General features: G+C 54.4%; 3 protein-coding genes and 2 long non-coding RNA genes across 12 annotated transcripts in view; 2 read left to right on the top strand and 3 right to left on the bottom strand.

Annotated features, from left to right (window-relative positions):
* Window positions 1–1213: 1213 nt before the first annotated feature.
* On the bottom strand, window positions 1214–3369 carry LOC105237881. Of its 2 annotated transcripts, XR_856549.3 has the most exons (3): window positions 3167–3363; window positions 2988–3082; window positions 1214–1654 (listed from the first exon to the last, which is right to left on the bottom strand). It is a non-coding gene; the product is annotated as an uncharacterized LOC105237881 (long non-coding RNA). The 2 variants fall into 2 exon arrangements; XR_004619407.1 differs by having other exon boundaries at window positions 2988–3369.
* Window positions 2558–9849, top strand: ATXN7L3 (ataxin 7 like 3). 5 transcript variants are annotated; one of them, XM_034639959.1, is made up of 13 exons: window positions 2981–3119; window positions 3773–3883; window positions 4178–4310; window positions 4516–4687; window positions 4871–4968; window positions 5161–5183; window positions 5491–5557; window positions 5696–5781; window positions 6111–6179; window positions 6449–6492; window positions 6767–6838; window positions 6933–7090; window positions 7211–9849. In XM_034639959.1, exons 2-13 carry the CDS (start codon window positions 3833–3835, stop codon window positions 7357–7359), a joined length of 1122 nt encoding a protein of 373 aa, XP_034495850.1. In that variant the 5' UTR covers window positions 2981–3119; window positions 3773–3832; the 3' UTR covers window positions 7360–9849. The 5 variants fall into 5 exon arrangements, with proteins under 5 accessions (XP_019655766.1, XP_034495850.1, XP_002919781.2 ...); XM_019800207.2 differs by having other exon boundaries at window positions 2558–3883; XM_002919735.4 differs by lacking the exon at window positions 2981–3119 and having other exon boundaries at window positions 3384–3883; window positions 5512–5557; window positions 5753–5781.
* An 80-nt stretch (window positions 9850–9929) lies between these two features.
* Window positions 9930–14071, bottom strand: TMUB2 (transmembrane and ubiquitin like domain containing 2). 3 transcript variants are annotated; one of them, XM_011225640.3, is made up of 3 exons: window positions 13987–14071; window positions 11450–12016; window positions 9930–11205 (listed from the first exon to the last, which is right to left on the bottom strand). In XM_011225640.3, exons 2-3 carry the CDS (start codon window positions 11989–11991, stop codon window positions 10839–10841), a joined length of 909 nt encoding a protein of 302 aa, XP_011223942.1. In that variant the 5' UTR covers window positions 11992–12016; window positions 13987–14071; the 3' UTR covers window positions 9930–10838. The 3 variants fall into 3 exon arrangements, with proteins under 3 accessions (XP_011223942.1, XP_011223941.1, XP_002919780.1); XM_011225639.3 differs by having other exon boundaries at window positions 13933–14064; XM_002919734.4 differs by lacking the exon at window positions 13987–14071 and adding an exon at window positions 13314–13809.
* On the top strand, window positions 13918–18092 carry LOC117795411. The gene is made up of 3 exons (XR_004619408.1): window positions 13918–14116; window positions 17138–17276; window positions 17961–18092. It is a non-coding gene; the product is annotated as an uncharacterized LOC117795411 (long non-coding RNA).
* A 214-nt stretch (window positions 18093–18306) lies between these two features.
* The window catches only part of ASB16 (ankyrin repeat and SOCS box containing 16), a 12305-nt gene continuing 12086 nt past the window's right edge, over window positions 18307–18525 (bottom strand). Inside the window, exon 5 of the mRNA XM_034639958.1 lies at window positions 18307–18436. Coding sequence (XP_034495849.1) covers window positions 18398–18436 — 39 coding nt within the window. The 3' untranslated portion in view covers window positions 18307–18397. The remainder of the gene's footprint in view (window positions 18437–18525) is intronic.

Here is an 18525-nt window from a genome sequence, read left to right as displayed (position 1 = left end):
GTGGTTCAATCAGTTAAGCTGCCTTCAGCTCAGGTCATGATCCCAGAGTCCTTGGATCGAGCCCTGCATGGGATCCCTGCTCAGTGGGGAGTCTGCTTCTCCCTCTCTCTCTGCCACTTCTCCTGTTTGTGCTCTCCCCCCACCCAGATAAATAAATTTTAAAAATCTACAGACTCAGCATGCCAGAGTGATCTACTTAAAATTCAAGTCTGAGCAAATGGTTCCCCTTGAGGACTCCTCATGGCCTGTAGGGTTAAAGCTCCGATTACTCAGCACACCTTTAGTCCCGTATGGTCTGACCTGCTCACCTTCTGCTGCTTCCCCACCCATTCCTACATTCCAGCCAGGCCCCAAACTGAACCATACTCCTGAAGCTTGCTGTTGGGGATGTCTAGTGCCTTCCTGGCCTGCCTTGACCTAGTTCATCTCCCACTACAAAAAGCCATTACTGACCAACTCTCTTACAACATTTTATCTGTCCTCCTGGCCACCCCATCCCCTGTGCATCTCTCTTGTTTGTTTGTTTGAAGATTTAATGTGTTAGAAAGACAGCGAGAACACACAAGCAGGAGGGGGGAGGGGTAGAGGGAGTAGGAGAAGCAGGCTCCTGGCTGAGCAGGGAGCCCCATGTGGGGCTGGATCCCAGGACCCCAAGATCATGACCTGAGCCGAAGTCAGATGCTTAACTGACTGAGCCACCCAGGCGCCCCTCTCTCGTTTTTATCACAGCTTTTGGCAATTATTTTCCTACAGTTCTGTCTACCCGACAAATTGTGAACTTCTTGAGGAAGCACAACTGCCTTATTTCAGCTTAGCATCCCAGCACAGGGCACTGTACGAATTCTTAGAGCATGTAAGAATAACAGCTAAGGGGCGCCTGGGTGGCACAGCGGTTAAGCGTCTGCCTTCAGCTCAGGGCGTGGTCCCGGCGTTATGGGATCGAGCCCCACGTCAGGCTCTTCTGCTAGGAGCCTGCTTCTTCCTCTCCCACTTCTCCCGCTTGTGTTCCCTCTCTCGCTGGCTGTCTCTATCTCTATCGAATAAATAAATAAAATCTTAAAAAAAAAAAAGAATAACAGCTAAAATTTATAAAGCACTTACCCTGAGCTAAGAGTTTCACATGCACTGACTTGTCAGTCCTTACAACAACCTAACGAGATAGGTACTATCATTATACCTAGTGACAACAGAGTAAACTGAGGCAACAGAGAGCTCATTTGATCAAGTTTATTTGTCAGGTCCACAAATTCAAATTCAAATCTGACTCCTGGTCTTAACCACTCAGGACTATTGCCTCAATAAACGTTTGCCGAAGACCAAACAGCCAATGATGGTCCCTAAGTGTATAAGAATTTCCTTGTTTAATCCCATCTTCTAGGAGAGAGGGCTGTCAGACCCCCGTTCCAACACTTCAGATCCAGAGAATAACCGAGATAGAAGCGCCAGTCTGGGCATCGGTTGCGGCTGGGAAAGGCCTTTTCCTCCAGAAGGTAAAGGGCGACTGGGAGAGCGCGCGGATATGCGCACACCCAGGGGAGTAGCGCGGAGTCGGGGGAAGGGTCTGGCCAGTGCCAGGCAGGCTGTCCGAGAGGTGGGGGGTCCAGCGTGGGTTCCGGAAGCAGGAAAGCCGAGCAGGTGTGGGATCTAAATTAGGCTGAGGGCGGGGAGGGCGCACGGCTCACAAGAGCACAGCTCGGCCTCCGCCCTCAGCGGAGGACCCTCATCTCGGGCGTTCGTTGGCTCGCAGGCCTGGAGTGGGCTGAGACCCGCCCAGAAACAGGGGAACGGAGGATCGGACGAGCCCCTTTGGCTCCATAGGTTTTCTGCCCTGAGGTGCTAAGAGAGCCCCACTTCAACTCCGGCCTCTTCAGAGAAGTGGCTGCACGCTACGGGGTAAATGCCGGCGTGGGGGCGCCGCGGGGTGGGGGGGTGAAAAGAGCCGGGAGCCCCGAGGGAAGGGCGGGGGATCCTGGGCCGGAAGGCGTCCCAGGCTCGGCTGGGAGCCGGCGCTCTCTTTCGACGCCACCCGCTGCCCCCGCCCCGGAGCCGGCCGGGACGGCACAACGTCTCCGCCCCCAGCGCACCGCGCACCTCACCTTGAACGTCGCTCCACCCACTGCCATCCTATTGGGCCGGCCGGACCCAGGCGAGACGGCAATTGGCAGAGATGGCTCCCGAAAGCCCCGCCCATTTCCCCGCCCCCGTCCCCGTCCGCCGGTACTTTGGACGGCGGCGTGGCGCCCCTCCTCCCCGCCCGGTCCCCGCCCCCTGGAGCAAATGCTGCCGAGCTGCGGCCGCGGGGCAGATGCACGCGCTCGGGCCCTTCTAGCAGGCGCGAGCAGTCGCTGGGCGCGCGAAAGCGAAAGAAGGAAGAGGAAGGGAGGGCGGGGGCGGGGTGTTGAAGAGGGGCGGGAGGAGGAAGAGGAGGAGGTTGGAGCGCGCTCGCGCTTGGCCTGCGGGGGGCGGGGGGCGGGGCCCGAGGCGGGGCTTGGGCCCCCTCCCCCCAGGTCTGGGTCAGCGCCCCTTCCCCTCCCCCCGGGCCGACGCGGAAACGCCCGGCTTCCCCCGGCTTCCCGGCCCGGCTGGGGCCCCCAGCTCTCCCCCTGTCTGGGTCCCCCCTGGGCGGGGCAGGGCCGGCCGGGGAGGGGGCGCGGGGCCTTTGTTAGGGAGCCAGGCCCCAGCCCCCGGGACAATAGAGACACCCTCCCGGACTCCTCTCCCCGGCCGGCTAGGGCTGTCGGCGGGCGGGGAAGGAGAGGGGCCGGGACGCGTCCCACTCTGCCCACTCTCTAGGGGTCGGTCTGTCCCGGACCGGCGCCGGCCTCGGGCGGCTCGGCTCTCCTCCCCCCAGTCGGTATGATGCAGCAGCAGTGCCGCAGGGACGGGGGAAGAGCCGAGGCCCGGCCTCCTACCCTCCCCAGTGCCCCTGGCTCATTTGTCAGTCCCCACCCCACTCTAGGCCGGCAGCTCCTTAAACTCGTACCCACCGTTCAGAGGGGCCCCGGACTGTGGGCGCTGTTTCTGAATCCTTTGGTGGGGATTCCTGGACTTTGGGGCTCTTGGAGAGACTTCCGGGCTGGTCCTGAGGGAGGGAGGGTGGTTATCTAAAAGAAGAACAGGTAAGGGGAGTGCCCACTCCTGGCATGCCATCCCGACTGGGCTCTACCCTGGCTTCTTGCTCATGGTGGCTAGAAATGCTCCTTCAGCTCTAGGTTTCTGTGGGCTCTGCGCCCCTGTAGTCACAGGCTTATTTCAGGGGAAGACAGAGTGGGGTGAAGGTTGTAGGGTTCTAGGGCTATTCCTACTTCTGGTAGCAGTACCCCCCCAAGTGGACATCCTGGCTGAAAGCAGAGGTGACTCTGAGGAGAGCCTAGGGAAGGGGGGGGGTGTATTTAGGAGTCTGTGCAGTTCTTTGCCACACCCTGTGGGTTTGCTTTGAGGCCTTAGAGTTCCTTCTCCTCCCCCTGCTGCATTGCACCATGGGTATCGAAGAGGGGTTTGAGTTCGGGGGACCTGGGGTGAGCTGCTGCCTTCTATAGACCCAGACTTGGACTGGTAGCAGAGTCCAGGGCCTGAGTTAAGTGCTGGGAAGGACTAGGCCGCCTTTGGGTTTCAGGCCCTGAAGGACCATCCAGACTTAGTGAGCCTAGGCTTTGGGGACGGGTATATCCCGATGCCAGGATTAAGCTCTGGGCAGGGAGGTGCAGAAGGGAGGTGGCAGTCTTCAGAGGTGCCTGGGACTCACCAACACCCCCCACCCCCATGTGTGCAGCCGTGTTGCCGCCCGCTGTGCTATGAGCAGTCAGAGCGCCGTCTCCACAAGAGTTTACAAATGAAAATGGAGGAAATGTCTTTGTCTGGCCTGGATAACAGCAAACTAGAGGTGAGGGCTCCCCCACGTGTGCCTCTAGTTCTTTCTCTTGATGTCTCTACGTCGCTATATCTGGCATTCACACCAAAGAGGAATTTGGGTAGTCAGCCTGGTTCCTTAAAGGGAATAGCCAACTGAAAAGGCCCAAGCATCCGGAAGAAGAAAGGACGCAAAGTCAAGATGGGGAAAATGGCAGAGAAAGCATGATTTGGGGCCAGGGCGATTGGCAGACTTGGTTGGTGAGAGCTGCTGTCAGTCCAGGGGGCCGTGACTCTCCTGACCGCGGCTCTTCTCCCCTGGGCCCAGGCCATCGCTCAGGAGATATACGCGGACCTGGTCGAGGATTCTTGTTTGGGATTCTGCTTTGAGGTACACCGGGCTGTCAAGTGTGGCTACTTCTTCCTGGACGACACGGACCCTGATAGCATGAAGGATTTTGGTGAGCTTCAGGGTTGAAGGAGAGCCGTCGGGCCCCTGTCCCAGGGATCCTTGGAAGTTCCTCGTCTGGAAACTGCACCCGATGTGGCGCCTGGAGCTCCTGTGAGCCTAGGCAGGGGGTTTCAAGAGGCCATGGGGCCACGGGCGGGAAACAAGAGGTGAGGGTTCCCTGCCCGCCCTGATCGCCACGCCTCTCCTGTCCCCAGAGATCGTGGACCAGCCGGGGTTGGACATCTTTGGACAGGTTTTCAACCAGTGGAAGAGCAAGGAGTGTGTCTGCCCCAATTGCAGCCGCAGTATTGCTGCCTCCCGCTTTGCTCCGCATCTGGAGAAGTGCCTGGGAATGGGCCGGAACAGCAGCCGCATCGCCAACCGCCGGTGAGGGCTTCTCCCACTGCCGGAACCAGAGCTGCTTGGCTCGTCTCTTGTACCCTGTGCTGCGGTGTAGTTCCCCGCCCCGGGGCCTTGGTAGGGCACCCAGGGTGGCACGTGCTTGGCCTCTGTGGCCGGGGGCAGAGAGAGATGGCCGCCTTGACCCTGTCTCTTCCCTTCTGTTGGCAGGATTGCCAACAGCAACAATATGAACAAGTCGGAGAGTGACCAAGAGGATAACGATGACATCAATGACAACGACTGGTCCTATGGCTCAGAGAAGAAAGGTGCTTAGGGATCTGGGGAAGCTGGGTGTGGTGGTTGGGCATCAGGGTGAGGTGGGCAAGCGGGAATTGGCTATGTAAGGGTCACAAGTTGTTACGTTGAATGAGGGGGGCAGAATGTAGCGTGCGTTTCCGTAGGGGTCCTTAGACTGAGAACTTAAAGTGACCCGGCCCTTTTGTTTTTGTCCTACACAGCCAAGAAGAGAAAATCAGACAAGGTGAGAGCCGGGGCAAGCATGAGGGAAATTTGGGCGAAGGACAGATACCCTCCCCTTGGGGCAGGGAGTCCTCGGGTGTCTTGACTCAAGTCTGAGGTCGTGGAGTGCCTCTCTGGGTTTCGGGCTGAGGGTGTCTGTGGTGGGCAGGAGGGCACTGGAGGCTTTGGGAGAGTAGGGGAGGAGGGAATATGGGTAGGTGGGCCTCTTACTGGGGAGGAAGAGTAGGAATTTGAGGATGTTTCTTTGTCAAATCTTTTTTCCTTCCCTGGGTTCTCGGCTCCCCCTTATCGTTACCCTTTCCCCAAAGCTGTGGTATCTCCCATTCCAGAACCCCAATTCCCCTCGAAGATCCAAGTCTTTAAAACACAAAAATGGTAAGTGGGGCTTGAAGGATGGGGGTGATTCCAGCTGCGTCTGCTGGAGGGTGGAGGTGGGGACCTGAGGGGACAGGGGTATCGAGGGAGGGCCTGTGATCCTTCTGTCACCCCCACTTCCTCTCTGGTTATTTTCAGGGTTCTCTGTCTGTACCTCTGCATCAAACACCCTTCCCCTTCTTTTTTCTTCTTCAGGGGAACTTAGCAACTCGGATCCTTTTAAGGTGAGTAGGTGCTGCTCCTCTCGGGTTCGCTCTCGCTTTCCTTGCTGTGAGTTGGGTGGGATTTGGGCAGGTGGGGGTCGGATTGCTGATGCTGGAAAGCACTAGATGGGGTGTTTCGGTTTTGCGTATTTATGCTCTTGCTGGGTCCCAGCCCCTCCCCGACGTGTAGGTGGGATGGGAAGAACCACTGGGAAGCTGCTGGACCGGCCGAAAAGGCCCTCCTACGTAGAGAAGGATGAGAGGGACTGGTTCCCCACCCCCATCTGCCCCTTCCTTCCTCCCTCTGGGGGCAGCTGCCTCTTTGACCTGTACCTTTGGTTCTCCCCCAGTATAACAACTCAACTGGGATCAGCTACGAGACCCTGGGGCCGGACGAGCTGCGTAACCTGCTCACCACGGTGAGAGACCAGGGAAGGGGAGGCCCTTGGGAGTGGGCTGGAGCCACAGGCAGTGGTCACGTCCCCGGAGAAGGCTGGTGACAGCAGTCAGGGCCACATAGCTCACTCTCTCTGGAATTAGGTTTCCTGGCCAGTGGTGGTCTGGGATTGTCCTGGACACCTCGGGCCCCCCTCTGCTTGTGCGCTCTAGCCTTCATACAGAAGGGAGTATCTAGTGTCTAGAGTAGGTTCCCCTCCATCCCTCCTTTCAGCTTCTATTCCTCTTCCAGCAATGTGGGGTGATTTCTGAACACACCAAGAAGATGTGCACAAGGTGAGCTCAGAACCTAGAAAGGGGGCCAGGGGGCTCTCCTGCACACTCACCCTGGGCATGGGTCGGGAGTACCCTTGGACTTGAGCAACAGGGCTCCCACCCTTCCCTTCCCTCCTCTAATGGTCAGGCCTTAGGCCGCAATCTGGGGGCACTCTGTTTATCCCTTCCCTGTCTGTGTCCATGCCTCCCGCCTCTGCTGAGGGAAAGGGGCTTCACCTGAGGTCCTCAGACCCTTCCTGCCTTGTCAGGGTCTGATTAATTCTCTCCCCACCAGGTCCCTGCGCTGCCCCCAGCACACAGATGAGCAGCGGCGAGCCGTGCGGATTTATTTCCTCGGACCCTCAGCGTAAGGGACCCTCCCAAAGAGGGTGGTGGGTTGTCAAAGATGAGGGTGATGATCGGTAACCCTAAAGGCCTTCTTTGACCCGTCCCCTTTCCAGCGTCCTTCCCGAGGTTGAGAGTTCCCTGGATAATGACAGCTTTGACATGACTGACAGCCAGGCCCTGATCAGCCGGCTTCAGTGGGACGGCTCCTCTGATCTCTCACCCTCTGATTCAGGCTCCTCCAAGACGAGTGAGAATCAGGGATGGGGTCTAGGTAGGTGATACAGCTGGGCTCCACGGGCTCTGTGCCCGTGGCGCTCTGCCAGGGTGGTAGGGACACCTGTGTTCTCCTGACACAGCCCAGCACTCATCCCTGGTGCCTCTTTCTCTTCAGGTACCAACAGCTCTGAGTCACGGAAAACCAAGAAAAAGAAATCCCATCTGAGCCTGGTAGGGACTGCCTCCAGCCTAGGCTCCAACAAGAAGAAGAAGCCAAAGCCACCGGCACCCCCGACGCCCAGCATCTACGATGACATCAACTGACTTGGGTGCAAGGGATAGCCTTTGGCTGAGCAGAGCCCTCTCTCCCAACCCCCGCCCAGGTGGCAAAGCCTGGCAAATGGACGGCTGCTGGGGGTTTGGGCTTGGGAAGCTTGGTGGGCCAGGCAGGCAGAGGATCCAGTTATGCGCCCCTGGGGGGTGTCAGGGTCCTCTGCGACGGAGCACGACCCCTTGGCATGCAGGACTCAGACCTGGACATATTATGCCTTGGACATAAGTTTGGTGGGGAGGTGGTTTTCCTATTTATTCTGTGAGTTACTGGATGTCCAGCTAGGCCAGGGGCCTGACCTGGGCACTGTGCCAGGGCACTGCCTGCCCCCCACCCCAGGAACTGGACGAAGCCCTGCCGAGAAGCATTGTGGCTACCCGGGAGGCTGTGGGTTGGAAGCTGAGCCTGGAGGGGGCCTCCCCCAGCTGCCCTCAGCAATGTGAATGGGTCCGGTGCTTGGAGCTGAGGGGCAGGGCTGGGCGTGTCCTGTCTGTGTGCAGAATCCTATCAAATGCCCCCAATCCCAGGGGTAGGCAGGCACAGCAAGCTGTCTGCTGAGGTGGGCGTCCAGAACTGCCACCGCCTTCCCTGCCCCTCACAGGGGCAGCCCTTTCCCCTCAGTCCCCATGGGCCTCCTTGGCAGCAGGAGCTGTCCTTTTGTTGTTGGGTGCCAGGAAAGGGCCTCCAGCCTCTACAGCTTCAAGGAAGGGACAAGGGGAGGGTAGGAAGAGGGAGCTGTGTATCAAAATGACTCCCCCCCCCCACCTTTCCTCCCTGACGCAGGGCTGGTGAGGAGTGGGGCCCCAAGGTGAGAGGGAACGGTGCTGCTTTATTTGAAATGTTTTCTTACCTCATTCCCTGCCCCAGGAAGGGGCCCAGCCTCACCCTCCTGGGGTGGCCCCATGTTCCTCCCGCCTATCCTGCCCCACTGCCCTAGCAGGGCAGTCCAAGTTCCCAACTGCTGCTTGCTACCCCCCTCCTTCACCTTGACCAGCTTCAGTTCCTCTCTCGATGCTCCTGCCTCCGAAGCCTGCCCTGTTTCCCCTTCCTTAGCCGCTTTTAAGTTATTTATTCTGTACTTGTGGTTTGGGGCTCTGAGGAAAACCCTAATCTTTTACCTCTCCCCCTTTGCTAGGAGTTGGGGTGGGAAGAGGCTAGTCTCTGTGCTCTGGGCTGTCAGTGGAGGGGTGTCATGCTTAGGCATTGCCCCTCTGTGGGACTATCATGCCAGTGTGCCCACCTGCCTGGTCTACATCCCGAAGAGATGTACTGTCCCACCTCCACGTGGGCACCATCGCTCCCAGGAGCTGAGCTGGAAGACTACAGTCTGGGCTGGGAGCAGAGCTGACTGACACAGGGATGGAGTTGACCCTGAGCCATGTTCTCTGGCATTTGCTGGATGTGAACCCTGCCCTCTTCCCAGGAGGAGCCATCCCACATTTGGGTAGCTAGTACCCAGGACTGGTTGGACTGATTTGGGTTAGGGACCCTAGAGGGTTAAGGGAACAACGAGAGAGAGGGCTGCAGTACCCTGTCTGGAACCCCAGTCTCCCCCTGGGGTGGTTCTGATTGTGGCTGATGCCTGGTTACAAATTGGTTTTTAACCCAAGAATTGTGATTATTTTTTAAAAAGCCAAACAAATTTTGGCAGGAGTTAGAATAAATCCTGGGGCCTGGGCTCCTCTGTTCTTGACCCTCCATAGTCTTCTCCCTCTAAAGGGAAGCCAGAGGGAAAGGAGGAGTTCAGCCAGCCTCCAGCCTGCTTCCGAATGAAGTCTTGGGAGTGGGTTGAAGGTGAAGGGAGGAAGGCCATGGGCCATTCTCCCTTCTGAGAGGCAGCCGCAGCTCAGGCCCTACCATGCCCTTTCCCCTCTGGCCTCTCCCTTTCCCCCTCTGGTTGGAGGAGGGAGAAGTGGGAAGTAGTTTGGGAACTGGTTTGTCCACATCCACTTCCCCATTGTTCCTTGGCCCGCCCTCAGGGCAGAGCCCCCTGCCCAAGCTGGGTAAGAGATGGGCTTGGTCCAGCAGGGACCCTGAGGGAGCAAACCCCCTTTCCTTCTGGGGAGAGTGTGCCCCCCTACCATGTAGTTGAACAGGGGCTAGGAGCTCTCCACTCCCCTCCCTCTAACAGCAGGCTGTGTGGGTTTCAATTCCCATCCTTCCCACCCCGGCTAGGTGTCGTCCACCCTGTATCCTATCATGTGTCTGAGTGTGTGTGGGGGGGTTCTGTACTAATTTCCATGGCCGGTGGCTTTTCCTTCCATGCATCACTCCCCCCCGCATGCCCAGGGGCCACCCGCCTGGCATTTCCGCATGCTGGGGTCATTGGGGGAGGGGGGTGGGGCTCACGCTGTCCTGTGGTCTTGAGATTTTTATTTTTGCATATGTAATCCATCCTGTACAGGTAGCTAACTTTGTAAACGCTGTGTATTTCCCCTGCCCCCATGGCTGCTGGTGTAAATAAACTGCATCTCCCGTTGGTAGCCCGGCCTACCCACCCTCATTACCATGTTGATGGGGGCAGAGCAAAGCCATTCTCTTAATGTCACAGAAGGAGGCTCCACAGCCACAAAATGGAACTTTATTTAGTCACAGACACTGACCCTCCATCCAAGAACCCCAGAGGCAAAGGCCTGGGGCCCAGGGCTCCATACCCAGAGCTCGTCCTTGGAGCTGGGCAGGGTAGGACACTGGCTGAGGGCCAGAGCTGTCTCTTGCTTACAGCCTTAGGCCTAGGGTAGCAGCAGCTGTGGTTTGGCCTCTCCCAATGCTGGGGGCTTGGCTTTGTGCCCCAATCCCCTTTCTGACTGAGCTCTATAAAGGACTATTTAAAAAAAAAAAAAAAAAAAAAAACAAGCAAAGTGCTTTGAAAAAAGGGGAGAACACGGGAAACTATCCAGAACACAGAGAACACCCTATTCCTGCTACAGGGGTGGAGGGAGAAGGTAGAGGTGGCTAGGTGCCTATACAGAAAGCAGACACGACCTTCATTCCTGCTGTGTGACTTTAGTCTCAAAAGATGGATATTCCCTTAAGAAACAGAAAAATACTCCAGGCTCCCTACAGAAGTATGCTGGGGCCATGCTGAGCTGCCCTGGCAGGCGGCCCTGGGTACTGAGGAGCAGACATGCAGGACAATGGAAAGAGCTAGGGCCACAGCTGGGAGGGAATCCTCGGAGCCCAGGCTCCCCACTGAGCTGGGCCACCAGCTCAGCTCTGAACTTTAGGACCCTAAAAGTGAAGGAAGATGACATCCTCGTTTCTACCTGAGTTGTGCTTGCACAGAGATGGGATGTCTGTACCCTTGTGGACGTGAAGGGGAGGCCCTGTACCTGCCTCCTATGTCTTATGGAGGAGGACCTGCCACATCCTTTCCACCCCTCCCTCTCAAGCCCTTGGGCCCAGCTCTGGCCAGGAAAGGGGGAAGGCCATAAAGGAGGAAGACCATGCCTTTCATTTTCTCCCTATGTCCTTATCGTCCATACATCCCAAATACTAGGAAGCTGAAGAAGACAGTGACCCCCACCAGGGAGACAGTGGCAGGTGCTGTGAAGAACTGGCGGTAATTGATACGGAAGTACCAGACCACACCCAACAGCACCACAAACACAGGCACCATGAGGCTGCCCACACTGACGCCGAGGCTGGGGGGTTCAGCGGCTGAGGAGGGGGCCAGGGAGGCTGAAGGGCCTGGAACAGCTGACCCTGGTGGTGAGCGGTGGCAGTGAATCACACAGTTGTCGGTAATGTTCAGGGAACGCAGCGTGCGGGCTGGGTCCTGCAGCAGACGGCCCTGGTAGATCAGTTTCATCTGGCTCTCTTGTCCAGGGAAGTATTTACTGGAAGGATCAAAGAGAAGGAAAGACAGAAGGCAAGGAATGAGAAGGGAAACAGGCCTGGACCGACAAAACGGCAACGAGGGAAGAACGGAAGGGTGAGTTTCTAAGAAGTATCCCACCCACCCCTAGTGGGGGCTGGACCGATACATCCCTGCTGCTCCCAGGTAGATACCAGCCTCCTCTCAGGTGACCAAGGGCTGAGGGCACGGGGTATGAGCAGCCTCCCACTCTCCAGTCCACTTACCTCTTCAGGGCACCCACAGTATCCTCCGGCCTGGCCACAGCCAGCTCCTCGGTGTCGTTGAGGAATTTGAGCCGCACACTGATGAGGCCCGGGCTGGGAGGGAGGCAGCTGCTATCCTCAGATCTCAGAGGGGCCTCTGGACTGCTGCTTTCTGGGCCCGCTTGTCTTTTGGGGAGGCCTTGGATGTCAAGCAGATGCTCAAGGCCCGGCTCCATACCACCCCCAGCTCCAGGCTCCCCTGTGGAGTCTCCCCCACCTTCGCCAGCCTCTTCAGCCTTCTCATCATTACCCTCTGATGGATGGGGGAGTTCGGTTGGCTCTGGGGTGCCTTGGCCTGACACTAGATGGTCCACATGCCCCAGGTGGAGGACGGATGTGTCTCCAGCTGACACAATGGTGCCCAGGAGCTGGTTGCTACCGCTGTCTGCTACGTAGGTAGAGAGCCAAGCTAGGACCAAGGCTAGAATCAGCACCACCACACCTGCCACCACAGTCACCTCATTACCCACACCCTCAATGAGGGTGACATCAGAGAGCTCCATGGCCTGGCTGCTGACTGGGTCGACACTGCAGGAACAAAGGGGGATAGCATCAGCAGGGTAGGTGGGGTTGCAACCGGGTTCCTAGTTTGTTTAGGTCCTAACTGATTCAGCCGTGAAAGAAAACGGAGTTCAGTGTCCTCTGGAAGAGGGAGCAGACCTTCCTACCTCTGGACCCCCAACCTAAGGCTAAGGACTTACCCTTTGCCTCTACTGTGAAACACTAGCATTCAGGTTCCACATCTTGCCTCTCTCACATTTCGAGCTCCCAATGAGCGCGGATCATCGGGAAAATCTCATGGCTTTGTTGTGGTGACTGCTGCTGCCACTGGCTGTTGCTTTTTTGGTAGGTGGGGAAAAAACATTTGCTTCTTTGAGCCCTCAGTTTCTCTAGGATTTCTATGACTTGGTTGAGCAACTATGCCCCCCTGAGAAGACTCCAAGTTGGCTTCAGAGACGAAAAAGCATGCAATATTTTATTTTAGGGTCTCCTGGAGGCATAGTGCAGCCACTCTTGCCAGATTGTCCCATTTGAACCCTACCTCATTCGTGGTCACGTACTCAGGTTCCGATGTCAAGAACCAAAAAATTAAATTTTTCATCAGAAGCACAGTCAGACCACCCCAAAGGGACACATCTGCAGACATTATGCAGCAGGCACCGTGTCTGTCACCTCTGAAACTCTTCTGACAAGTCCTAGGGAGCGAAGGAGGACAGACACCAGAAACACCACCCTCCTGGGTCACCATAGGCTCACAACTGCAAAACCACTAAGTGGGAAGGTTTTGGAAAAGATTCCAAAATAGCTCTCACAAACCATATCCCTATCTCTCTTCGTGCCCTGTGTAGTTTCTCCCTTGGCAGTTTCTTAGAAAGACAGGAAGGACCCTGGCTTGCTCCTTTGGAGTACCTATTCTTTCCCTCGGAGAATGTGCAGCTTTCACAGCTATCCCCGGGCAAATCCAATCTGATGATTATCATTCATAGACTATTTTCACAATACCTATAAAACTTTATTATACTCCTCTACCTGTCCATCTCTCTCTGCTAGACTTCTGGAAGACAAGGATCACATGTATTTTTCTATGTACCCTAGCGCCCAGCATAATGCCATAGTAGCTGCTCAAAGAAAATTGGTGGGACATATCAACATCTGAATAGCTTCCACATCTTTATTTAGAACACGGGCCCTGGAGTAAAAAAACCAAAAACAAAAAACCTAATTATAATCCTGGTCTTGCCTCTTACTAGCTCTGCAACCTCAGACAACTTTCTCAGAACCTCAGCTTTCTCATCAGTAAAATGGGGTTAAAAATAGTACCTACCTCATAAGGTTGTTTTGACGGTGACGGGAAATCATCGAAGCAAAATACTTAGCACAGTGTCTGGCACATTGCAATGGTTCAATAAATAAATGGTAGCAATTACTTATCGCTGCCACAACTAGCCCCTAACGGTAAGATGGGTAATGTCACCAATCCTGATTTACAGAAAGGGAAACTGCGGCGAACAGAAGCGAAAACGACTGGCACAGACACAGGGCACTTTCGTGGGCAGGGGCCGGGCAGGACCCCAGATCTCCCGCCTCAGAGGCCTTTGGTGTCTCCTCAGTCAGTGGGCGACCCTGACTGCGCGGTGAGGAGGGGTCCCGACCCTGCCTTTTCTGAGGCGGGCTCCGCGTGGGGCGGCCCTATTCCCGCGGCGCTGGAGAGGAGTCGGTGGGCCCACCCGAGACGAAAGGCTACCTGGTCCCCGGCCGCCAAGCTCAGTTCTCCCAGCCCATAAGGGGTAGAGTCCGGTGAAGGGGTCACAAACCATCCACACCCCTCAAACTTCGGGGCGGGGCTGGGGGCCTGGGGGCGGGGCTTGATTACGCAGGGAGTCATGGGAAATTAAAGGGGGATTGGACCGGTACTGTGCCTCGATAAGGAAGGAGGTCCTCACCTGAAACGGCCAGACTAAGTGTTTTGACTTCGCCAGGACGGCCCATGGACTCACCTTTCCGTAGGGGCCGGGGGAGGGGCTGGCTATCCCCGATTCTGTCCAGGGTCCCGTCTCTTCCGGCTTCTCCCGGAAGCTGTTTGAATCAGACACGGGAAGTCCCGCCTCCGCGCTCTGCACTGATGACGTAAGTCTACGTAAGGCGGGCTGACGTAAACGTATTCTTTAAAAGGGGCAGGTTACTCAGCGGAAGGAGGGGCGGAGTTATTGTTGGCGGGATCGTCGCCCTCCCGGGGCGGGGCCACGCTCATTGGGCGGGGCAACAGGAGCCCATGGGTGAGGGGAGGGACCACATGGAGTTGGGGGAGGCGCTTGGGAGAAGGCGTGGCTTCGCGTCTGGAAGACAGGCGTGCTGGCGTTGCCGGGGTAGAACGTGAGCGGCGCTTCCCTTGTCCCGGCGTGTTCTTCCGGCCTTCCTCCCTGCCTCCAGGGCTGATTGGATTTATTACTGCTTTGTAACGCGTGTGAGCACCTAGTTAGCGGGATCAGTAGGGAGTGGTCTCTCTGACCTTCGGAAGTGCAAATCAGGGCTAGTCAGGAGACGGGAGGTAATTTAGTTATTGTGCGGGTGCTCCCAAGAATGCGGCCCCAGGTAGTGTGAGATCTCGGTAAATAAGGCGAGAAAGCCTTTCAAAGAAGGCACGGATTCAGCGAAGGCTTAAAGGCACAAGAAAACGAGCCCGGAAGAAAACAGGAAAAAAAAGGTTTAGCTCCCAAGAACTTGGCGGGATTTTTGCAATTAAAATTCTTGGGGGGGAGAGCGGTGCTGGCTGGCTCAGTGCGGGTTGTGAGTTCGAGCCCCACGCTAGTCCTAGAGATTACTTTAAAAATTTGGCGGGGGCGGGGGGGGCCGTGCCTGTGTGGCTCAGTCGGTTGAGCGTGGTACTTTTGATTTCAGCCCAGGTGGAGATCTCAGGGTCATGAGATCGAGCCCCCCACCCAGGGGCTCCACGCATAGCGAGGAATCGGCTTGGTACTCTCCCTCTCCCTCTCCCCCCTGCACTCTCTGTCTCTAAAATAAGCAAATAAATATTTAAAAATTTTTTTCTTCAAGACATGTTAGGATTTTTGTTGTTTTCTGTTGCACTTTTTTTTTTTTTTAAGATTTTTATTTATTTACTTGACACAGAGAGAGACAGCCAGCGAGAGAGGGAACACAAGCAGGGGGAGTGGGAGAGGAAGAAGCAGGCTCCCAGCGGAGGAGCCTGATGTGGGGCTCGATCCCAGGATTCCGGGATCACGCCCTGAGCTGAAAAACGCTTAACGACTGAGCCACCCAGGCGCCCCTCTGGTGCACTTTTGATTGAAGTATAAAAAAGGCAGACGGAGCAAACTCACAAGTGAAGAGTTCGGTCGTTTTCACCAACTGAACATACCAATGGAACCAGCACTCAATGAAGAAATAGAAAATGACCCCAAAGTCCCCCTTCATGGCCTCTTCCAACCACTAACTTACAAAGAGTAGACAACATTATGACTTCTGTTACCATACATTAGTTTTCTCTGTTTTCGTACTTTGTATAAATGGAATCAAGCCATCCGGCTTCTTCTTCTTCCCAAGTCTTATTGTGAAATACACATAAATTTACTGTTTTAACCATTTTTAAGTGGCTAATTCAGTGGCATTAAGTACATTCATGGGCACTTGGGCGGCTTAGTCAGTGAAGCATCTGCCTTCAGCTCAGGTTATGATTTCAGGGTCCTGGGATCAAGCCGTGTATTGGGCTCCCTGCTCAGCCGGGAGTCTGCTTCTTCCTCTCCCTCTGCCTCTGCCCCTCCCCTCTGCTCATGTTCTCTTTCAAATAAATAAAATATTTTTTTTAAAAGTACATTCATAATTTTGTGCACCCATCACAGTTATCCATTTCTTATACCCATGTCTCTTTCCCACCTCCATTCTACTTTCTATGAATTTTCCTATTCCAGGTATCTCATATAAGTGGAATCATACAATATTTGCCTTTTTTGTATCTGGCTTATTTCACTTAATGAAGTTTTCAAGGCTCATCCATGTTGTAGACCCTATCAAAATTTCATTCCTTTTTTAGGCTGAATAATGTTCCATTGTAGGTATATAGCGCATTTTCTTCATCCATTCATCTGTTAATGGACATTTGTGTTGTTTCCACCTCGCTGCTATTGTGAATAGTACTGCCAGGAACACTGAGGTGTAAGTTTCTGAGTCCCTGCTTCCAATTCTGTCTGGCTTCTTTTGATCAACTGTGTTTGTGAAATGAAAAGTATTGTTTTAATTTCTGCATACATGTTTTTTGGGGGTTTAAAATTTAGTGTTTTTATTTTGAAGAGTGCAGGAGGGTTGGGCATCACAGTACAGTTAAACAGAATTTTGAAGACTGAATAGAGGTTTAGCGAGCAAAGTTCCAGAGAAAGTAGCAAGTTCAAGGGCTCTCAATAAATACTTGAGGGAACGAATAAACCAATGAGCTGAACCACCGTTAATGCTTTTGAGAATGTATTATGTGCCAGGTACTATGTTAAGCACTTCATAAGCATTATCTTATGGGGCCCTATCAAGTAGCTCTTATTATACCCATTTTATAGGTTTGGAAACTGAGGCTCACAGAGATAAATAATTGTCCAAATTATGCCATTAGTGCTATAGCTAAAGTCATCTAGTGCTCGTGCTTGAGCTCGCTCTCTCATTCTCTCTCTCTCTCTGCATATGTATGATCGTATTATCCATATTTGGCCCCCTCCTTTTGTCACTCAACTGTATACCATGAAGCTTTTCCTGTGTTATTGAATATTTTTTATAGCATCGTAGCGTAGCTTTCAATACCTGCTCCACAGTATCATCTTTCATGTTGCACCATAATTATTAAGCTAATTGTCTCATTGGGATGGACATTTAGATGGTTTTCAGTCCTTTGTGTTTTTTTTTAAAGATTTTATTTATTTATTCGACAGAGATAGAGACATCCAGCGAGAGAGGGAACACAAGCAGGGGGAGTGGGAGAGGAAGAAGCAGGCTCATAGCGGAGGAGCCTGATGTGGGGCTCAATCCCATAACGCTGGGATCACGCCCTGAGCCAAAGGCAGACGCTTAACCGCTGTGCCACCCAGGCACCCCAGTCCTTTGTTTTTAAACAGTGTTTTCACAAACATCTTTGTGCGTCTTTAATGACAGATGGTTGTACACACCCGTGACGTTTCCCTAGGATAAATTCCTGAAAAGGGGATTGCTGGATCAAAGGGTGTTCACATCGTTCAGGTTTTTGATACACCGTCCTCCAGAAGGCTGGACCTATTTCCATGCCCGCAGCCGCGTGAGTAGCACCTATACTGTTTCTCTTCCCAGAAAACAGGGCAGAGGCAAGAGAGAACAGGGAATAAATGGGGGGAGGTTCTGAGAGACCTGACAATCCTGAAGATGTTTATAAGATGGTGTAAGGAGGAGAGAGCAGAGGAAGAGGGGGGAAGTGAAATCTGAGAGGGCAATAAATGACTGATCAGTGACCTCTGAAGCCCAGGAGGGCGAAGCCCACGGCCAGGCCTGCCCTGCCCAGGAGCCTGCAAATCTGGCTTTTTTTCAGGGCTCTAGGTACCTGGTCCATCTGTTTGGGGTTCGGTACCTACAGTCTGTGTTTCCCAAGCTGCATGGACTGACTTCTGCCAGGACACTTAGCAAACTGCATTGTGGTATTTGGTTTTTTTTTTTTTAAGATTTATTTATTTATTTAAGGGGGGGTGGGGAGGGGCAGAGGGAGAGGAAGAGAGAATCCCAAGCAGACTCCCCGCTGAGTGTGGAGCCCCACGTGGGGCTCGATCTCACCATGGAAGATCACGACCTGAGCCAAAACCTAGCCGGACCCTTGGCCGACTGAGCCAGCCAGGTGCCCCATAATAGTGTATTGCCTCTGGTCCTTTTTCTCTTCATCTGCAATCATGGGGTTTGGCCTTGTTGGCCGTACGTATTGTATTCCAACCTGTTTTTTTCTCTTTAACAACAGTTTTGGCAATCGTTCCAAGGCCATGCCTACCACGGTCACTTGGCATGCCTCCCCAGTTCCTTCCCGTTGCGGAGACTACCCTTTGTAAGGGCTGCATCGTATTCCAGAGTATGGATTTGTCCACCACCTCCCACGTGTTGTGATGCTGCGGGCAGTGCTGGGCTGAATGTTCTGTGCGTACCAGCCCTTCATGTCACCAGGGAGCAGTGTTTAAGGGTGCTGCTAAATTTCCCCCCAATAGGATGAGCAAGAATTTACACCTTCAGATTTCCATGGGCACGGCCCGGTATTGATCTTTACAATCCCCTATATCTAGAGGGGGACAGTACCTTAGGACGGCTTTGATTTGCATTTCCCCGATTGCTGGTGAGGTTGATTCATTGACTCAGCAGGTGTTTGGGTGTCCACTCTCTGCAAAGCCCTGCACAGGCACCAAGTCACCAAGTCACCAGTGGCGAATAAAACAGATGCCGTTTCTGGTGAAGGATAGGAAATCTTTTAGTTGCAGATTTTTGCCCCAGTATTTTTGTCTTTCACTTGTGTTTATGATTGGGTGCTTTTTTTT

This window comes from Ailuropoda melanoleuca, chromosome 13 (assembly GCF_002007445.2).
Source record: "Ailuropoda melanoleuca isolate Jingjing chromosome 13, ASM200744v2, whole genome shotgun sequence".
Classification (NCBI taxonomy): domain Eukaryota; kingdom Metazoa; phylum Chordata; class Mammalia; order Carnivora; family Ursidae; genus Ailuropoda; species Ailuropoda melanoleuca.
Note: the sequence above shows the minus strand (reverse complement) of the source record. Positions and strands in the feature narration are given on the sequence as shown.

What these genes read in the sequence shown, in the direction of transcription:
- ATXN7L3 (XM_019800207.2), top strand. Translation starts at nt 3,674, where the DNA reads ATGCCAGGATTAAGCTCTGGGCAGGGAGGTGCAGAAGGGAGGTGGCAG. An exon ending in AGCCGCATCGCCAACCGCCG is followed by an intron (nt 4,688 to 4,870) that starts GTGAGGGCTTCT and finishes TTCTGTTGGCAG; the next exon opens with GATTGCCAACAGCAACAATA. An exon ending in GTCTTTAAAACACAAAAATG is followed by an intron (nt 5,558 to 5,695) that starts GTAAGTGGGGCT and finishes GGTTATTTTCAG; the next exon opens with GGTTCTCTGTCTGTACCTCT.
- TMUB2 (XM_002919734.4), bottom strand. Translation starts at nt 13,348, where the DNA reads ATGATTTCCCGTCACCGTCAAAACAACCTTATGAG. An exon ending in CGTCAAAACAACCTTATGAG is followed by an intron (nt 12,017 to 13,313) that starts GTAGGTACTATT and finishes TTGTTCCTGCAG; the next exon opens with TGTCGACCCAGTCAGCAGCC. An exon ending in ACTGTGGGTGCCCTGAAGAG is followed by an intron (nt 11,206 to 11,449) that starts GTAAGTGGACTG and finishes TGATCCTTCCAG; the next exon opens with TAAATACTTCCCTGGACAAG.